Source organism: Genypterus blacodes, unplaced genomic scaffold, assembly GCF_046128005.1.
Source record: "Genypterus blacodes isolate CSIRO-AG114 ecotype Tasmania unplaced genomic scaffold, CSIRO-AGI_Gbla_v1 ptg000039l_1, whole genome shotgun sequence".
Classification (NCBI taxonomy): Eukaryota; Metazoa; Chordata; class Actinopteri; order Ophidiiformes; family Ophidiidae; genus Genypterus; species Genypterus blacodes.
Window position 1 is genome coordinate 7,335,789 of NW_027466852.1, and position 20,272 is coordinate 7,356,060.

Here is a 20,272-nt window from a genome sequence, read left to right on the forward strand (position 1 = left end):
TGACCACACAGCTGAGCTTCATCGATTTGTGTGGAGGTAAAGACCCACTGGTGCATCAATCAAGGAAGGATTTAGTTGGAAAAACAAAAATCCAATTTGACTCCATATATCCAGCCATCTATGCGGAGACATTTTGTCACACAAACCACACACACATTCTGTAAATTCAGATTGCATAGATTTTCCAGTCAAATAAAAAAATAATAAATAAAAAAATAAAAAAATATTACTAATAAGTAAAGTATGACTCCATAAATTTTGAACCCCACCCTACAAATCTAAACTGTGCTTCATTAAGAGTTACACTTTAAGCGCTTGTCTTTTGAAATGATGACAGAACTATGACAGTCAAGTACTGGTGGGCTTATGAGAATAACCTTTTTATAAATGCACACTGTCGATTCAATTAGTGTTTCCCAAGGAGGGATTAAGGAACCACCTGGAGTCTCTGATTGGAAGGGGCAATGAGCCAAAACATCCAATTAGACTGTGATAAACAGGACAATTATGTCACAGTGCACTAGGACAATAAACCTGTGATGGAACGCAGAGGTGTCATGTCCAGTATGGCCTCCAGGGAGCGTCACACTTTTAGTAAGTAACTAAGTGCTAAACTATGTCGTATTTGCAGCCATTATTTTGTGACAAATGGCCAAACAAAGACAGATGATGGGTGATAGACCATCCAGACCCCGTGTTAGTACTTTCCCGGGGTCTCCACACCTCATTTTGTTCCCACTTACCGTGTGTTAGACGGGTTCTAAGAAGAGGAGGCGGAAGAAGAGAAGGAGGGAGGCGCGTCCTGTCCTGTGTGTGTGTGGTGACGGCACATAGCAGAGCTGCTCCAACACGCACCGCTGTCTGCTGACTCGCCCGTGAAAACAAACCTACGGCGGAAAAACACGGAGACAAAGGAAGCGTAGGGTGTTCCGAGGAGGAAATGGTCCGCAGCTCCGCCCGGGCTGCGCCTCTCTGTCCGGTACCATCCCAACCGCTCACACATACACGGAAAACAAGCCGCTTTTGAACGGAACACTGGGCTCCGTAGCTCACATTTTGGCGGTGCCTTCCCCCGGTATTATGCCCAGACGACTCGGATAACTCAGGATGGCTTCGGTGCGGATGGTCGGTAAAGTTACGGCGAGACTTTTTGGAAGTGTTCAGCCTGTTTACTGCGCCTTCAAAGCGGCTCGTCCGGTCCCGACACTGCAGCAGGTAAATGATTCCAAACTTCTTCTAACCTCAGTGCCAGTGTTTTGGTCACTTTCGTGGTCTTTGAACGCAACGCGGTTAGTACTTTGGTTAAATCGCTTGTAGTTGAGTAGCTGCTGATGGAGGGAGGGCATAATACTGTCTACCAACACTTTCACCACTTCACTCTTCAGCCAGACAACAGGAAACATTATTTTCCTGTAATGTGATCCATTTTGGTGTTGTGGGAATATGTCAACACTAAAGAGATGCGTCTATTACAGCGGAAAGCGTTGCACAGACTGCATTTCTCCAATAACTTTAACCTTCATTCAGGACTAACAGAACAACAAATGAATTATTCATGTGCATTACCTTGCTGTAAAGAGATTTAGTGAGCGTCTGTGCCAAAAACATGATGTCTGCATGACCGATCAAGCCTCTTTGCAGTGCAAAGTCTGCATGACTAAATGACTGATCATCCTCACGTTTATCTTCACGTTAACTGACCATAAAGTAATGCTCTTTCAATCATGTCTCTGTAGGAGCTGTAGTACAGACAGTCAGCTAGTGAGAGACGAGCCATGATTAAATTAGAAACTTAAAGTGGAGCCTTGGCCTTGTCCCACACAATCTAAAGAAGGATCACCTTCTCTGTAAAAGTCTGCAGCCTGCAATGATCAGCATCAGGGCTGTAGCAGCCGATGGCCTACAAGCCGGTCGTTTCTGGTGGATTATGGGTTTCTAGAATCATGCAGTGGTGTTTAACGTCTTCAATTCAAAGCATTATCTCCTCAGACTCATGCCCAGTAATTTAAAATGTGTGTGTCCTGTGAGTAAAGGATTCATCAGAAATCGGCTCCTTCACACTGTAGATACACACACAGTACTGTGCACACAAACCTTTGGACGGGTTTGTCTACTAACAATTTTGCAATAACAATCCAAAACAATATGGCTGCATCCACCAAATGTTGGCACATACAGAGGCATCAAGCATTTGCTATGAACTTCAGGAAGTCAGGGCGTGACGGTAAGACTTCTCAAACTGTAACGGGGAGAAAGAGAGAGAGAGAGAGAGAAAGAGAGGGACCAGCAAACTCCAGCTCCATGTCAGTCGCACACAGTTTGGGATATAAGCCCTCTCCTCACATTGCACATCAAACTACAGCTCATCGGGCTAAAATCTGGCTTGAAAATGAATGTTGGCTGCCAAAGCAGGCTTTTAATCAGGCCTAACTCACACAGCGCCTGCCTGCCTGCCAGTGTCAGCGCTGTGCAGGAGCTGCTCTCTTATTATTCTTTGGCCAGATTTTAAGACCGCATTTCTGAGAATCCTGACTATCACCCTGTTCAGCATAGAGGTACATTAAGTTAACGCATCGTTTGCCAGGGAATGCATTTGGGTGGAGCATCCTTAGGAAAGGTTTATTTGCTATTTTGGTGTGTTTCCTTTTTAAATGAAATGTCTCTCAGAAAATTGGAAACATCTCCATTGAGGTTCATGAATGCAGGGCTGTTTGTAAGATGACTGAACTCCCTGTAAAACAGAAGGATACTCTCCAGTTGAACATGCACATGAGGTGGGCGGAGCTTATGTATGAGACATGTTCAATCAACCAGCTTTTATTATCCGTTTTATTATCCTTAGCAAGAAATTCCCAAGGTCGGCTAAATGTAGTGCAGGCTGCTCCACGTTAGACACCAGATACCGCCACTGAATATCCACTTATAGGCGGAGGGATTAGGACCAAAACACTGAGTTGAGCTTGTCAGACTTGCTGTGTTTCATGAGTCACTGCTGCACGCCACAGTGAGTCACACAGAGTTTGAGCTTCAAAATAAGCAACATTTTCCTGGAGCAATGTTTCTCTAAATTGAAGTGTGTGTGTGTGTGTGTGTGTGTGTGTGTGTGTGTGTGTGTGTGTGTGTGTGTGTGTGTGTGTGTGTGTGTGTGTGTGTGTGTGTGTGTGTGTGTGTGTGTGTGTGTGTGTGTGTGTGTGTGTGTGTGTGTGTGTGTGTGTGTGTGTGTGTGTGTGCTTCCACTGAGCACTGCCATCTTACCTTTTAAAGAAGGAATCAGCCAAACGATGCCATTTACTAAATTACATTTAGATTTATTGATCTCGGCAGGAGTGTGTTATGCTTAATTGTGTCTTGTTGATGGAGGACGGTCTTCAGTGCCGGTGGAACCATAACATTGACGTTCTGTAGAGAAATGAAGAGACAGTTCTAGCACAAAATTGCTCTACTTCCTCCAATTCCCTTCTGTTCTTCCTTCCTTCCTTCCTGCTCTCAAAGTCAAGTGTTATCAGGAAAGGGATCTTTACAACCGCTTCCATATTGAAATGAAAGCGCAGTTTGTCTCAGAGAACTGGACACGTGTTAAAAAGCTTCCCAGCTACATCATGATTGTGTTATTAAAGCCAACAACTGCGTAAACATGAGTCAGTATGGATTCATATGTGACCTAAATAGTTCTGTGCCCCAGGGTTATCTGTGCGGCACAGAGACGTTGAAGGACGAATACAAACGGCTGTGACACGATGGCCAAGAATAGGAGCAGCGCATCATCGTTCCGGTGACATTGGCAGCTGTTGTTTTTGTACAAATAAAGCAGCTGATCGATAATATCATTAATAATTGGACGCCGGCCCTGGTGGACAGCAGTATTCCTCCTGTCAGCTGTTACGCCACCGCAACCTCCTCCGCCACGCTCGTCCACGTCACTCCTTAACATATTAATCCATCTCGTTAATATACTCGCATATTAAACAACTCCATTCTGTTCAGAGGACTGTCTGCTCACTGACGGCTGTTCGCAGAGCAGACGGAAGAATTGTCTGAAACCATGAGCACACTAATGCAGCGCAGAGTGCTGCAGCAGCGGCGGCTACTTGAAGCTGCTGTTAACATGCTGTTCCCATAATGTTCCGTGACAGGGAGCCTGGGACCCTGGGACATTGTCATTCACGCCACATCACTTTTATGAAATAGTAAAAGCGGCCTCTTCCCACACGTCTGTAGGCGCTAAAGCATTTAAACTTCTGCTGCCTTCAGCAAAAGTTTCCCCGCGGGGGAAGTTTATCAAGACAAATGCTTTTAGCTTTATGAAAGGAGCTGTGAGAGGGATTCTGCTTTATGGCTCATTTGGTAAAACATCAGGTAAAGTGTGGTTGATCACAGGCAGGGTTTGGGTGTTTGGGTCTCTGACAACTGCTCCTCATCAGGCTGCCGTCCACACAAATAGAACAGACATGAAGTCCTCCACAACAAGCGTGTGGACGTCCTCCTCAGGGACGCTCTCAGAGTTGTGGTACACTCAGCAGATATCAAAGCCTGTGGAGCGAATCTGTGCACTCTGAGGACAATTTAGACAGGAGGAGCTCCAGTGTGAGGAAAGCTGAGTCAAACTGTCATAACAAGCAGATACACTGCAGGCTGCTGGAGCAGTCATTACACAGCTTTGGAAGGGAGACATGCTGATATTAATAGCTGAGAGTTAACATGAATATATGGGCTTTGTTGTTGTTTTTAAACGCAGCATGTGGCGATTTGGGCAAGAGTCCCTTAAATTGAGTTATTATAGAATTGTGAAGGCAGGGTTTTGCATTTTTGCATATTCAGCAAACGGTGCTACATCTGTTACAGGCTGGCGTTGTTCGACTAATACGAGTTCTGTCCTCGACTGGGATTCGGCGAATGACTCACGCGCGGCTGTTGTATTGTTAGAAGAGAGACGAGCGATTTGCACAAGTTGAGAGGAAACACATTTCCGTGGCAGTGCAGTTAGATTGGTTGTTCCAGTCATTAACACCAAGCACACCAATCGCAAAAACCCAACAACCTCGCTATTTATTACCTCAGCACGATTCCGGGCCTATAAAGACCCGAGTGCTGTTTTTATTAAAACGCCGCCACGTGTCTAACTGCCACGCTAAAGACGCCATTTCCCCTGTTTGGAGATATGAAGACTTACCAACGCTCTGGGTGCAGCTGTGATCTAAGAGCAGATGTTGCTCCCTCGGGTGGAAACATTACAGCATGAGAACGTCTCCCGTCTGTGCTCATCATCCTGCCCCGCACAGCCTACGCTGAAATATGCACACGGTGTCCTTTTATTCTTATTCCAGTTGCTCTGTAGGGGACGCAGTCTGTCCCCTCCGTCCGCACATTCTCCATATTTGTACGCATCTAGTCACTAAGGTTTTGATGTTACGCCATTAAAGATGCTCCATCACGGATTCTGTTACGTAACCTCTCCCCCTTCTGGCACCTTCCTCCGTCATCTTCCTCCCCTCTGTGTTTTCTTTTGCCCTAACCTGATGTCAACGTGACTGTGATGAGGAGATGAATGCTTCATTGCAATTCACTTTCATGGTAGAGTGCAGGCAGCCATTCACACTCTTTTCCCCCCGCAGCCTTCATTTGTCACCCCAGCACCCTCGGCCGTTTATCATCGCCGAGTCGTGTGTGTGTGTGTGTGTTTGTGGCCATTTTGCTTTTGTGCTCAGTGGTACCAAACCCTTAATTGGGGTGCGAGCGAAGGCCAGGTACCTTGGAGGAGTGTGGACGTGCTGCACCGGGGACGTAGCTTAGCCTGTGACAGGATCCATAACTGAGCGACCCGCTAACAAACTGCAGGGAGTATGAGGCTGCCTGTCACCGCGATAACCCCTCCACCCCCCCCGATTACCGCCTCCGCCAAGGGGAGGAAGTCGGCCATTTGTCACGATGTCGTCCGCTCATTTATCACCCCCCCCCCCCCGGCCACGGCAGTAATAAGAAAAGTGAAGCTGGAGGGGTAAATAAGGGGTGAGAGCAGTTGTTGTGAGAGTATTTTTCTGCCCCCTTCTCCTCACTCAAACGTGCCAAAGTCAGCCAGGCAACCGTCTCGCCCTCCGAATCTCGATTAGCATGCTTAATCGGCAGGTGTGCAGATGTCCGACCCGACCGAGAGCCGCACCGGCGTTTTGCCCAGCGGCGTACGTGAGGTTGTCTGATGCGTGTTTATAAAAGGCAGTTCATTACACTCTCTCTCACACACACACACACACACACACACACCGTCAGGGGCTCTCACAGGAAGCGGACGAGTCAATATTGGAGAAGTTGTTGATAACGCGACAGCCGGGCGTCATTCAGGTTGTTTCATTACGTGTTCATAGCAGCAATCTGTCATCCTGTTTCCTTCAATATCCTTTTATTGACTTACAGTTTCTACTTTGAGACGTTTTTCACCGATGAGGTAATGACATAAAGGTCAGGATGAGACACACAAATGGAACACTGGGAATTCACTTGCGCTGTATGTAGGTCAGCAACATTAGGCCTTTTTCCAAATCCATTCTTTTCTAGACTTAATGTAAACAATGAAACAAGAGTGCAATGATGAACGAGACGAAATTGACGGAAAATAGTGACCTCATAATGAAATGTAGTTGTGTCAAACAGGCAGACTTTCTGCCTGTTTGACACAATCGGACGTCGGCACGGTTTTCACTTTCCCATTCAAATGACTCAAAGTTTTCCACGGAATAGTTGTCGTCGCTGCTCTTCTTCTTGCTCTTGCAGGATCTCATGATTGCGTCCCGCCCAGCGAGGCAGGGTGATGGTGCACGCGAGACACGTTAGGGAGGAGTGCCGCTCTGGGAACAACGCCGTCAACACTCATCACACCTGCCAAAGCGGTTATGTTCCGTTCATATTTAATGGAACTGCTGCGCTTAATAGCACATTAGCTGCATCAAGTCAGGTGTTGAATTAAATCCGGTCAACACATCCCACACACGCACACACAGACTTCTGTTGTGTTGTCAGTGATGAGATGGTTGCCCTTGATGCTTGGTTACACATCAGTGCACCTTTCAAATGAGCTCTGCAGTAGTGAGCCCAATCAAACTCACCTCATAGCCAAACTACTTTCTGATATGAAGTGTTTGCTAATGAGCGCGAGGCGGCGTCCACGTGCAATTCTATAGCACTCCGTCATCATCATCATCATCAACGCCACACAAGAGGAAGAATTGTGTTCCATCCCCTTAAGTAGAGTTTTTTTACAGTCTTTGCTGGCATCACAATGGTGAGAGGCTTCAAGGCGCTAGGAACGTCGCAGCTCGGCGGGAATGCTGCTTTTCCAGCTATGCCCCCCCCCCCCCCCCCCCCCCCCCCCCCCCACGTCTACAGATCAGTGAAGTGTGAGGAGGCGTAGGTCTGCCCTCACACACACACACACACACACACACACACACACACACATGGACCGGCCTCCCGCTCCTCTTTAATGTGATATCGACTGAGTAATGCTCCCAGCTGAGACACAAAGAGAAGGGAAGGAATGGCTGTCATGTCCGCCGCTGGCTTCCTGCTAAACGACAAAGCAGTACTGTAGATGAATGCGCCTCTGGGCTGCCAGGCTGCAGATGGGAAAGACGAGAGTAAGATAGAATTACATAAGACGGAGCCGCACGTCATCGCTGCCTGACACGGATACTTTCAAATCACCTGAAACAGTAGAAGTAATGTCAAAGCTTATCCTGACAACCAAATGGAGGAAAACCTACTGTCCCCACTTATTGAATTCATATAGTGTGTGTGTGTGTGTGTGTGTGTGTGTCTGGCGTGTGTGTGTGCTAAAATAGCCGACCGACAGCAAGAAATGTGAGTCCGCTGAAAGGACGACTACAAAGGAATGTCCACTAAAGCACAGAGCCGTCTCTCCCTGCTGCCTGACACACTGAGCTGCAGCCTCTGGGTGTGTTCAGTATTGTCGGTATGTGCAGAGAGATCAGGCCCCTGCAGAGTGTTTGTGCTTCAACTTATTGTGAAACTCTTGGCTGCGTCGCACATTTGAAATTGCTGTAGGTTTCTCCCTTTCATTCATCAGCAATAAAGAAACCAGTTTACTCAGCACACACACACACACACACACACACACACAAACTGTGACATTATAAGACAGTGGTAGTTTACCAAGGGAGGGAAGGTTTCTGAGCACTGATAGATTGATAAGCTCTTGCTCTCTCTCCCTCCCTCTCTCTCCCTCTCCCTCTCTCTCTCTCTCTCTGCCCCCTCCCCTAGGTTCATCAGAAGTGGCCTCTCCTGAGACATTGCCAAGCTCTTTTCTACAGCACACTCCCGCCCTCCAGTGGTAATGTACCGTCACTGCATCCACTTGACACAAAACGGTGTCATATGACAGGAATCGTTTCAACCTGCAGTGTGAAGTTTACAGTTCATGACAAATGAGTTTTACAGGATGACAAACGTGTGTGTGTGTATTGGTTAAAGACTTTTTACACACTGATTTATCCCAGAATAATTACTATTACTACTTAAGATCCAGTTTCGATCATCAGAATCAGAATTGACTTTATTGCAATTTGGTGTTTTGTGAAATTGTGAAATATTAACTATCAAAATAAGTAATGAGATTTGACGTGTAAAACTTTTAACTCCCAAAAAGCTTGTGCGCTCCCTAAGCCCATTCCCTCTCCGTGTGATCGCAGACGTGTCGTTGAGCTACAAATATGGCCGCCTGGTGCTGGAGGTGCCGCTGCCGTCCAGGGCGGAGACGTGCCGCTTCTTCCTCCGGCCCATGCTGATGAGCGTGGGAGAGCTGATTGCCGACCTGCAGAGAGAGGATCCTGGAGTCACGGCCTCCCTGCTCTCCAAGGGTGGGACACACGCTGATCCACACACACACACACACACACACATCATTTGCATACTTGAGGTTAAGTTAGTTTGCGTTTGACCTTTTCTGTGGCCGTCTGGTTCCACAGGTTGGATTATAGAAGTCTCAACAGGGTTGCATGGAGACACACACAGCTTAGTGGATCGTTAAACTTGTAGACATCTAGAAAGTCTGGACCGAGTTCTGTCTTTGTTTCTCAACATTCCTTACTGCATTCCAATGATGGGTTCGCCGCGTGGCTCATTCATCACTCGTGCATTTGGCGAGCCGATGTACATGTCACAAAAAACACACACAGCTTTGTACAGAAAAAAAAAAGAAAAGGGGCAAACTCAAGTAGAGCTTAAGCCCACTATGACATCAAGGTGTGTGTGTGTGTGTGTGTGTGTGTGTGTGTGTGTGTGTGTGTGTGTGTGTGTGTGTGTGTGTGTGTGTGTGTGTGTGTGTGTGTGTGTGTGTGTGTGTGTGTGTGTGTGTGTGTGTGTGTGTGTGTGTGTGTGTGACTGGAAAAACCTGCTTTATTTCTATAACTCTGTCTCAATCTACACCGCCTGAATGTAACCCAACAGGCATATTGCGTAACAGTGACATAAAGCTGAAAAAGCGGTGGCTCATAACTACAGTACATCTTCAAAGCGGGAACAGAGCTTTGCAGATGGATGGATGTATGGCAGTGTAGTCTGAAGGTGGAATCCGTCTTAGTTCACAAAAGAAAGTAAGAAGGATGAGATTTCTTTTGTGCTCTGCTGTTGGCTTTATTTGTTCCATAACTCTCCCTGCCGGGTTTGCAGAGTAGAGTAACACGCAGGCCATTTAATGATTTAATGTTGTATTTTTGTTACCGCACCAGACAGTTATATTGCTTTTTTTTAATGGTGAAATCATTACAAAACATTTCTCAGCAGCATAAATATCCGGTTTACCCTGCGTGTGCTAACTTGCTCTCCTCCTCCGGCAGATGGAGAGCGGATAGCAAACACCACACTGATAGACGCTCTGCTGGACAAGGACTTCAAGCTCACCATCAATGACGCAGTGTATGATGTCCGCTCTCCCGAAAAGGGTACAAACATGTTAAAAACACATCATCAAAGTTATCAGTATCAAATATCCGACCCGGTTGGCTTCACCGTTGTTTCGCCGCCCGTCTTGTTTCAGTGGGCACGTCACACGAGCACGCCATGGGTCTGACTGACATGAAGCACATGGTGCACCTGCTGCACACGGCGCTCCAAATGCCCGAACACCACATGCTGACAGAGCGGCAGCTGCTGGAAAGGATGGACGCCCTCAAACAAGAGCTGTCGCCTCTGGAGAAGGTAGCGGCTGTGGTCCTCCTCTTTCCTTTTTAGTGCTGTCTGGACAGTCCCCTTAATGCGTCCTTTGTCTTGGTCTCTTTTTTTGCTAGATGAAGGCCCAGCTGGCCCACAAAGCAAACTTCCAGACCTCCCAGGTCCTGTATGCCGGCTTGGCGCTGTTGTCCGTGCAGGGCGGCATGTTGGCTTGGCTCACCTGGTGGGTGTTTTCATGGGACGTCATGGAACCCGTCACTTACTTCATCACCTACGCTACCAGCATGGGGGCCTTCTCCTATTACGTCCTCACCAAGCAGGCACGTCTTAAGGACCTTGATATTCATTTTAATTTGAGAAAAAATATACTAAACAAACAAAACTAACTAACTAACTAACTTCTAATTCCTCAGTAACAGTGATGATGTGTCTCCTTCCTTTAGGATTATGTGTATGCAGAGGCCCAGGACAGACAGTTCCTGCATTACTTTCACAAAGGGGCCAGCAAGAAGCATTTCAGTGTGGCAAAATACAACGAGCTGAAGGAGGAGCTGTCACAGGTGTGTCCTCTTCGACCTTTGTACCTATTTTTTTGAATCCACATCCTCCGATTGCAACCACGGAAGGAACAATGTAACTGCACAGGGCATGTTAGAACTTGAGCGAGAATGTTGACATCTGTTCCTTTTTAAAGAGGTTTACTCGGTTATGATCACTGCCTACTAGGAATCCTGAATGAAAAAGTTCCTGCACCCTCCCTTAGTGCTTTTGTCTCCGTCCACTGTGTCAGGTTGAGGACGACCTGAGACGTCTGAGGAATCCGACTCAGCTTCAGCTCCCACTGGACCAGATCCAGCTAAAGCCATGAACAAACCCAAGCCATGAAGGACAGACACGACAAGAGCAAAAACACCTTCTCACTACTTCTTCCATTTGAGTTTGATTAATGGTGCCTTTTTATTAGAAATCCATATTATACCATGTTTTGTTTACAATCTTAATAATCATGCCAAGAGTATCTTGGGTAAAGTACCAATACTGAGACTGTTGAAATAAAAAGTCAATCCTGGACATTGGGTCAGTCTTCTGTCCTTCTGTTGTCTCATTTAACATTCTTCATGATCATTACAAATATAGATGTGTCCCCGTTTGTAAACCAAGAGGAACACGGAGAGAAATGCTCAACAATTTATTGCACATCAATCAAGAATTGGTGATCGATTATTTCAAGACGGAACACAAAATGTCAAACGTATCACACAGTAATTAAATGATTCGTATAGTTTATATTGGTCCCCATTTCTCTACCACAGTAGTAAAAACTCAGAAATAGCAAATGTAAAGTACTTGTTTCCTTCGAGATAATGTAGCCACAATTGACAATTTGAAGGAGTATTTGTAAACACTGCTGGGAAATGGATAGATCCTGAGTTTAAGAGGCCAGAGGTGGATTGAGAAGAAGGTTTGTATAAAAGTGGATTGAAAACATCACATCGATAGATGCCACAGACAAGAGTGATCAAACTAAATACCTCCTGAAGACCAAAACAATAACAGTTAAGCTATGAATCAATTTTGCAGCATTGCGATCGCAGACAAAAAGGACACGCAGGACACGGTGCTCAAAGATCATGCGACAGCGAGCAGCGATCTGGCCTGCACTCCCTGAACGCCTCACTGGAGGTTGTCTGTAATGTAAACTGCAATACACAAATTCCCTTTTTTTTTTGATGAAGAAAGTTTGCAGACGAACAACAAACAGCTGATGTAGTGTGTGTGGACTGACGCTGAGACGTTGGGACAATATTTGTCCGTCTGATCTCATGCCTTCAAAACAAGACTAACCTGAACGTTCTCCCTGTGACGAGGCAACAGAGCTTCCTACAGAGCCACAGTATTCACAGTAAGTTGTAGGACGATAAAAATTGCTCAAATCCAAAAGCTTTGATGTGAAGTCTACAGTTTAAAGCACTTGTAAAAAAGTGTGGACATAATAACACAAACACTTCTCAACATAAAGCATCTTGCTCTCCAAAGTCTTCATAGAGCTGAATGGAGACCTGAATGGCCTATAGTGAGACTTTCCAGATGTGAGTGACAGTCCTGTGAAATGTGCTGGAGGTGTGTGTATCTTAGTGTGAGTGATGCAACAATGTGCCAGCTAAGTAGTGTTTCTAAATGTCAAGCTTCTATCCAGCTACAGTACATATGGCTGTGAAGTGAGTCAGCATGGGCCTCATCTAGCTCTGACTTGATGGCTGGCTTTAACATTGAATCGTGTCCTGGTGTTCGCTGGTCCTCTTATTCTGTCCTCCTGTGCTTGTCTGCACTGATTATGGCTGCATATTCAATCCATTCATGAATGAGTGCTGAGCAACATACAGCAGAAAACCAACAATAATCATTTTAAAATCTATAGTTATGAAACCCCCTTCACCTAGACGTGATCTAAAACCTGCTTATTCAGAGAGCGACGTGTGAAACTATTACTTCTTTGCTCTGAAGTATAGTTTCTTGGTGAGCATCGAAGCGAAACAAGGCACTTGCTTCTTCCCGATGGCTTTCGGGTCGGAACTACATCCGACGCTCCTCATGGACACTTTCCTGTTGACCAGCGTGAGCAACTCTGTGAACTCCAGGGAGTCGCCGTACCTTCGCAGCAGCTCACACAGGTCCTGTATGTACCAGGAGCCGTTCATGGTCTCGCGGTGGGAGTAGTAACCTGGACAGGCGAAGAATGATCAATACTCGGGGGTAAAATGACATAATTCACCTGGAATAACATCTTGACCGGGACTCACCTTGAGCCACAGAGTAGCACATGATGTAATCGGCCCCGGCGGGGAGTGTGTAAACGGCCCCGGCATCCACAAGCACCTCGTTGATCTTCAGCTCGCTGTCCACGTCGTCCCCGGGGGTCACGGGATCGTCGTGTTTGTCTCCGCGGCACGCCTGATCATCAGACGTAACCAGTTCAATTTGACAAAAAACAACGTTTGCAGGAGCTTTGCGAAGTGAAATGAATGTTAGTCTACCTGCAATATAAAGATCTTTGGCTTTCCTACGAGACTCTTGCAGCGGTCTCCTTTGAACTTGGCTGTGATATCCTGGATGCTGATCTTTCCGTCGTAGGCGTAAATGTGATCGTTCTCACCGTGGCTCAGGAAGACGCACACAAAGCAGTCAGCGTCAGCATGGTTGGCCTCGGCAGCTGGAGAGAGATTAGTCATGTTACAGAGCGCTGAATGACTCAGACAGCGAGTGAAAGGAGGAGATCCTGCATATTTGGAGCTCACCTTCGCTGATTTTGTCTAAGATTTCCACCTGTTTGTAGTTTTCACAGACACTCACATCGAAGTCCAGATCATTAAATCTAAAACAGACAGCAAAATGAGCGTGGACCCGGACATGTTCTTACACGCTGAGCTATGCAAATAGCTGGCAAGCTCCCAGTCAAACCTTTTCTGCAGGTTGTAGCAATCAGCGTTTGTTCCGTGTCTGTCGTTCATCCCCAGGCGCCAGTAGAATCGCTCCTGATTGAAGATGAGCGCCATGCCTCGCATCGTATTGCTCATTTTGTACTCCTCTGCCGGATCCAGAGACAGCCTACTCAAATCATAACAGATACTCAAAGATTAGCAGAGAAGGGCAGTGGAGGAAAAAAACAACATCAACTTAATGAGGTCATGTTTGCAAAGGATTAACAATAAATGAATGTTTACCTTCCGCTGACAGCATCCGTCTCTGTCAGGTTCTCCATACCTCCTAAAGAACACAACACATACATAAACAACAATCTACAAACTGCTATTAGACCATAAATCTGCATATATGAGTCTTTTACATTTAGATGTGTCAACTCTGAATGAATCGGACTGAAATTGCCAGAAATACAAGGCAGGATGGAGCTTTTTTTTGGGGTGTTGACTTTTTTTGTTAAGCAGCACAACTACAGGTGCATGAATTGCTCCGCCGCTGGTATGGGGGTCAAGCAGCCATTGTTCCCTTAGCATAGAACCATCACGGCCTTCAATAGGTGGCTGACAGCTGGAGAAAGATGGCAAAAGGCTGCAAAAAGAACAGAGGCCAAACGTGACACCCTGCATGGGTGAGGTCGCCTTTGGTACGCTCCACCAGTAGAGAGAGGACGTTTGAGCGCAAATATCAAGTTCTAACCTTTAACAATATGAAAGAAGATTACACAAATATACAATAAAAGTTGGTTGCCTGAAGTGGAGCCTGAACAGTGAATGTCAGATGTAAGTCAAGTATTATCACAACAAGTTTGCCTTGATATATTGTTTGTTTCTAACTCCAATCCATTGTTATACTGACCTATATCAGTTCACTTTTTAAAAAAATAACAAACGTTATCAACCTCAGGATAGATTTTAAGGACAGTTAATGTGAGATTATGCTGTCTTTCAGTAGCTTCTCTTATTATTACACGTTTTCCGTGGTTGCTTTGTAGTAAACAGAGGGCGTGGAGCAGGACAAGGAGGCAAGCGGAGCACTTTGGACTTTATACCTGACATATAATACAATCTGATTTCCTTAGAACTCCATCTACTGTTTCACTTTCGCTTCATTGCAATAACACTTTCCATTCCCACTACTTAATGATTTTTTATAAAACTTGCTGGTGCGTGTGTGTGTGACGACTCACCCGCTGTGCCGCTGTCTTTAGCAACACTTCCTGACAATGAAGAAGAATAAACAATGCGATCTGACACGGAAACAAAGGAAATTCAACACCAAAGTCACTAACTCACTAACTTTGCATTTTGAAACCCGTAGACTGAATAAAGCATCACAAGTGTCCCAATAAAGACACGAGTGTCTTGATAGGAGAAGGTAGTAAAGAGACGTTACAACGAAAATAGAAGGTTTCAATCATTCCCTCGCTGTTGAGTCAGTTAAAACACCACGGAGAGCTGTCAACAATGTTTATGTCTATTTTCACTTTACTCTATAGATTATATATATAAGGTCATTACCTCCGTGGTTGTGTTCTGGCGTTCGGGACATGTTTACACCGCGGCTTTGCTCCAAATGAAACAAATCAAACTCTGAATTTGCTTCGTAAACCAATACTGCCGAGCCATCGGTGACTCCTCCCCTGCACGCTCATTGGCTAATGTGAGCAAGCAAGAGCGTGATTGGTTACCGCATATGCCCGTCAAAGATCGACCGACAGAACTTCCGTGTTTGCCACATTTCAACACCGAGATGTGACAACTAAGTTTATTTACATAGACAACAGATTTAATAGTTCAATCAAAGGTGATACTTTGGCTGGAAGAGCTGCGGGTTAAGATGGAGATAACGGGCAAATGTACCGTAGCAAACTATGTTATTATTTATTTTAGGGGGGGATAAAACCATACATAAAACTATATTAACTTCCATTTGGCAGCTTTCGAGTGATAAAGATGCAAATTAAGTAGTGTTGTGACTGAGAACTACCGATCTAATTAACTCAGGGGTTTTCAATGCTGATCCTCAAGTATCACAACGCTGCAAAAGTTCTTTAACCATCTGAGAGAATACTGTAATGCTCCTAGTCTTTGATCTCTCCGTGTGTGTAAAGATTGTTTTCTTTAGGCAGCATTAACTACTGCATCTTTACTAAGAGAAGAGTTTTCTACTGGGAATTACCAGAATTTGTAATGTATTATTATATTATAATAAATGCATATACCTTCATCCCTGCCCTCCAATTGGCTGCGCAGCTCAAACTTGTTTAGTTACAGTGCCCAACCTGTCTACTGCACAGCTTCAACTTTGTATGACTGAGATGAACTCTGTACAAACATTTTTTGTAATGAAATACAAATCACAATCCAAATTTTAGCTTAAATTGAGTGAGATCCATTGAGAGTGATGGATGTCTGCAGGATGCACAGACAGACAGATAAGTGGATAGATGGATCAAAGTGACACAGTCCTCCTCCCAAATCAAAATTTCAATCATCCTCCTGGTGAGGCATCTGCACCATCGACAGCATGAACAGCTGTCCAGCCGCTCATTGTTTAGTGGAAGATTGTAGTTTAGCAATCAGGGAAATAGTCTGATCTACAGATTTATGTTTGAATATTCTGATTTAAGTTTACTGCCTTTTGCATGAAGGGACAATTTGAAAAGAAACTTACAATTCAATTATGAAAAGTCTTATCTGTGCTCCTGTGACGTAACTAGGAGGTGTTTTGTGCAGGAAAAATATATAAATTCAGTATAAAAGGGATAGAAACACGCATAATTTACTTTATTTTTTATCTTCCTATTTCGGGTCATGAGACTGGATACGACCCCAGAATACAAACCCCAAAAACCCTGTTCCAGCTCCATCACATGGTGAAGACAGATATCATTTAAATATTAGCTAAATATATATTATTAATCATTGTCCAAAATAAAAAAGTTCACATTTGCTTTTCCACTAAATCTGTATGCGATGAATTCAGTATGCAACACACACACACACACACACACACACACACACACACACACACACACACACACACACACACACACACACAGCAGCGCTGAAGTTTTACGCCTGAGAAAGGAGGATTTGCTTGGTTTTGTGTGCAAAATCAGTTAAGTTCAGTTATTCACATTCTTGTAGCTGATGCTGTGTCACAGCTCCTTCTTCACTTCATACTGGCACACACAGGAGTCTCTCTGGCTGTCCAGGTACGGCTTACACCCCAAGTGCATCACTGCGTCGAACAGCAGGGTCACCGTCGACTCGCACGCTGGAAAACATGTGGGGAACAGAAAGAGAAACATTAGATTCATTAGAAACATTAGCAGAATTACTTTGCCCTTTGGACAGGATTGGCCTGATTTAGCTGATATCAGTGATCCAGTTGCAGTTAAAAATAAAGCTCTAACTTGCCCTCTGTTGGACATAGAGTATAATGTTATATCGCATTTTTCTACTGCTGGGGAATCCTGGCCCAAGCCGCGTGGAGTCATAGCAACCACGCTCTTATGCATACTTTCTTTGTTGTGCTGTTGTTTGTAACTGAACTCAGAGGACATCATTAGGCAGCGCTCCATTAAACTGACTCCAGAACACTTAGGTGTAGTTCATGTAGCTTTCATGGTTGTGTTAATCTGTCATTAGATTTCCAAATTTCCCCATCACCTTTTATGAGCTTGTAGCAGTCTATCGTGAGTCGATCTCATACAGAACAACTGCTGTCCTACTTATACCAAAGCACCCACACTTTCTCAGGAGGTGCCTCTCTGTAGCTCCTGATAAAGCTTCAGCCACTTCACATGTCTACGTCTATCACAGGCCTTTAGTACGAGCAATGACGGGGCTCAAGGAGAGAGCAATAGCCTCCTACTTCAATCAGGCCTGAGTACCTCAAAGAAAACTGAGATGTTATAAGAGGGTTATACTTTCTCCATGATCAGACACACTACAGCCACTTGTTTGACACTCAGCATATCTTGTTCTCTTGAGATTAAATGTACTGGTAGACCTTCTTGCATCATGGCTCATCACCCAGTCACACACTCTGTCACAGATTATTGTTTTTTCTTCTCATCTTGTCTTCTTTCCAAAGAAGAGCAGACAAACATTTGCTGTTTTGAACTTTATATAACCGAATGATACACTTTATAGAGTATACGCGGTAGTTTATCCAGAATTGTTCTAAGCGCAGAATGGATTAAACTAATTTTCACCCAATGTTCCCACATGGGTGTTTAGCCCGGTTTACAGTACAGTAATGTACAGACCCACAACAGCTGCAGCATCCAGCTGCCCCTCATAATCATCTAGACTGAGCAATTAAATCCATTTTACCTTGAACACTCTGGGCCAATCCCAGAGTACTTTGCACATTTTTGCAGATGGTCTCCAGACAGTCTTGGAACCGCTCGTCACAGTCATGTTTCTCACGGCCGCACGTGTCATAACAGCGGTCATGTTGGTTGCAGCATTTAGTCATGGACGGGATGCCGATGTCAAACTGGAAACGAGAGATTGTCTGAATTAGTTAAAACATCAGTCAGTTTAGGAATCAAATGATCAAAAGTATATGGACACTCCATCTGTCATCATGCAAAATGTAGTGAACAGAGGAACACGCTTTTTAATTAATCCCGGCATTGAAAAATTTAAAGAGGAGGTTGGGGTTCGGTCCCTTGCTCAAGGACACCTTGGCAGTGCCCTGGCGGCAAACTGGCAACTCTTCGGCTGCCAGTCCAAGCTATTTGGTCCACTGAGCTATTGCCGCCCCAATCACATAAAGCATAAAGCCATCACATAAAGCCAATTATTGTCCTCCACCTTGAGTCCTTATAATAAATTGTACTGTAGTTTGCATGTAATGTATCTCTGTGTGTGTGTGTGTGTGTGTGTGTGTGTGTGTGTGTGTGTGTGTGTGTGTGTGTGTGTGTGTGTGTGTGTGTGTGTGTGTGTGTGTGTGTGTGTGTGTGCAGGATCATGGTAGTAAGGGAAGCCTACCTTAAAGCCGAACAGCGGAGAGCCGCAGCCGTTAGGGGGCGGTGGTTTGTATCCAGGCCGGGGAACTGCTTCATAATCTGAAGAGCAAAGGTGAAGAGGATTTGAGTCCTGTTACGTTCAGTTATCTCAGTCAGAGATAAAAAAAAAAAAAACAACAGGACAGATGATGTAATGACCAGCTTTGCTAAGTCAACGTTTATAATACGAAACTTTGCCTCCCTGCTACCTAAATAATTGGGTAACTTTACTTCTAATAAAAGTACATTTATTAGAGTACAGAAAAAAGTACAGAAGAGTGGTAAGCGTCAGTATAGAAATAGTGGAACTAGATCTTACCATCGCCACATTTATAATGACACAGGCCATCGTTACCACCTATTAAGTCCAGTGCTACGTCCAGGTACGTGTTGATCTTGTGTATTCCGTTTCGAATCGTTTTCAGAGTCATTCGCCAGTCTGGAGTTACTGGCTCTTGTCTGTCGGCACCAACATGAGTGAGGGATCCACATGAGAGCAGGAGCAGCACCACACACACACACACGTGGCTGTGGGAGAGCATAGTACATCCAGACAACACACACACACACACACACACACAGAGACAGCCAAACACCAGCTGTAAAGTACCCGGATTAATCCTACAAACGCGCTCTTGATGGCATCTCACGCGCCACTTGTTGATTTCACGTCAGTGAAAATGAAAGCGGCAGCGGCAGCGTTGTTGTCTTTCCGGTTATCACGTGACCACCGACGAGCCAATCACGACCAGGTAACACGGTCTGTGACGTCAGCCTATGGACAGTTCAGACTGGATTCGCTCCAATTTCAATAATAAATGTACACTTGGGATTTTTGACATTCCCTTTTTTTTCAGAAAGTAGTTCAACATAACGTCTCTCCAATTATTTGATATAAATCCAATTTTAGTTCCGTGGACTTATGTCGTGTTTCCTGAACCACTGTGACGTAATTCACTTAAAACAATTTATTATTCTGTTTAATTAAAACCAATTAAATACATTTAAAATACTGCACTGAGTTGACTTTGGAATTTTAATGTATTTCTAAATATATAGATATACGATAAAGCTTCAGCCACTTCACATATCTACGTCTATCACAGGCCTTTAGTACGAGCAATGACGAGGCTCAAGGAGAGAGCAATAGCCTCCTACTCCAGTCAGGCCTGAGTACCTCAAAGAAAACTGAGATTTTATGAGAGGGTTATATTTCTCCATGAACAGACACACTACAGTCATGTTATCATACATATCTTGTTCTCTTGAGATTAAATGTACTAGTAGACCTTCTTACATCATGGCTAATCACCCAGTCACACACTGTGTCACAGATATTGGTTATTTCCTCTCATCTTGTCTTCTTTCAAAGAAGAGCAGACAAACATTTGCTGTTTTGAACCTTATATTACTGAATGGCCACACAGAGGCACTTTATAGGTGCATTTATTCTTCATATATTATGACCATGTACAATACTCGTTTTCTGAATATGGCCTTCATATATCTTTCTTAATGTAACTTTAATGTTCATCGAATGTGCCACACAGAGGCTCTCTATAGGTGAGACAGACCCAGATTCCTTAGGAA

At 44.8% G+C, this 20,272-nt stretch overlaps 3 protein-coding genes across 5 annotated transcripts; 1 reads left to right on the forward strand and 2 right to left on the reverse strand.

Annotated features, from left to right (window-relative positions):
* The first annotated feature begins 670 nt into the window (after positions 1 to 670).
* LOC142996656 (calcium uniporter protein, mitochondrial-like) lies at positions 671 to 11,248 on the forward strand. The gene is made up of 8 exons (XM_076147653.1): positions 671 to 1,215; positions 8,272 to 8,341; positions 8,700 to 8,867; positions 9,846 to 9,950; positions 10,046 to 10,206; positions 10,296 to 10,499; positions 10,623 to 10,739; positions 10,970 to 11,248. The coding sequence occupies exons 1-8, from the start codon at positions 1,108 to 1,110 to the stop codon at positions 11,045 to 11,047; spliced, it is 1,011 nt and encodes a 336-aa protein (XP_076003768.1). The 5' UTR covers positions 671 to 1,107; the 3' UTR covers positions 11,048 to 11,248.
* A 105-nt stretch (positions 11,249 to 11,353) lies between these two features.
* LOC142996657 (caspase-6-like) lies at positions 11,354 to 15,301 on the reverse strand. 3 transcript variants are annotated; one of them, XM_076147654.1, is made up of 8 exons: positions 15,177 to 15,301; positions 14,846 to 14,905; positions 13,902 to 13,944; positions 13,639 to 13,785; positions 13,476 to 13,552; positions 13,215 to 13,390; positions 12,981 to 13,131; positions 11,354 to 12,901 (listed from the first exon to the last, which is right to left on the reverse strand). In XM_076147654.1, the coding sequence occupies exons 1-8, from the start codon at positions 15,205 to 15,207 to the stop codon at positions 12,666 to 12,668; spliced, it is 921 nt and encodes a 306-aa protein (XP_076003769.1). In that variant the 5' UTR covers positions 15,208 to 15,301; the 3' UTR covers positions 11,354 to 12,665. The 3 variants fall into 3 exon arrangements, with proteins under 3 accessions (XP_076003769.1, XP_076003771.1, XP_076003772.1); XM_076147656.1 differs by having other exon boundaries at positions 14,846 to 14,875; positions 15,177 to 15,295; XM_076147657.1 differs by lacking the exon at positions 14,846 to 14,905 and having other exon boundaries at positions 15,177 to 15,299.
* Positions 15,302 to 16,183: 882 nt separating this feature from the next.
* On the reverse strand, positions 16,184 to 19,393 carry pla2g12a (phospholipase A2, group XIIA). Its single transcript, XM_076147658.1, has 4 exons — positions 19,002 to 19,393; positions 18,666 to 18,742; positions 18,003 to 18,168; positions 16,184 to 16,938 (listed from the first exon to the last, which is right to left on the reverse strand). Exons 1-4 carry the CDS (start codon positions 19,222 to 19,224, stop codon positions 16,820 to 16,822), a joined length of 585 nt encoding a protein of 194 aa, XP_076003773.1. The 5' UTR covers positions 19,225 to 19,393; the 3' UTR covers positions 16,184 to 16,819.
* Between the last annotated feature and the right edge of the window lie 879 nt (positions 19,394 to 20,272).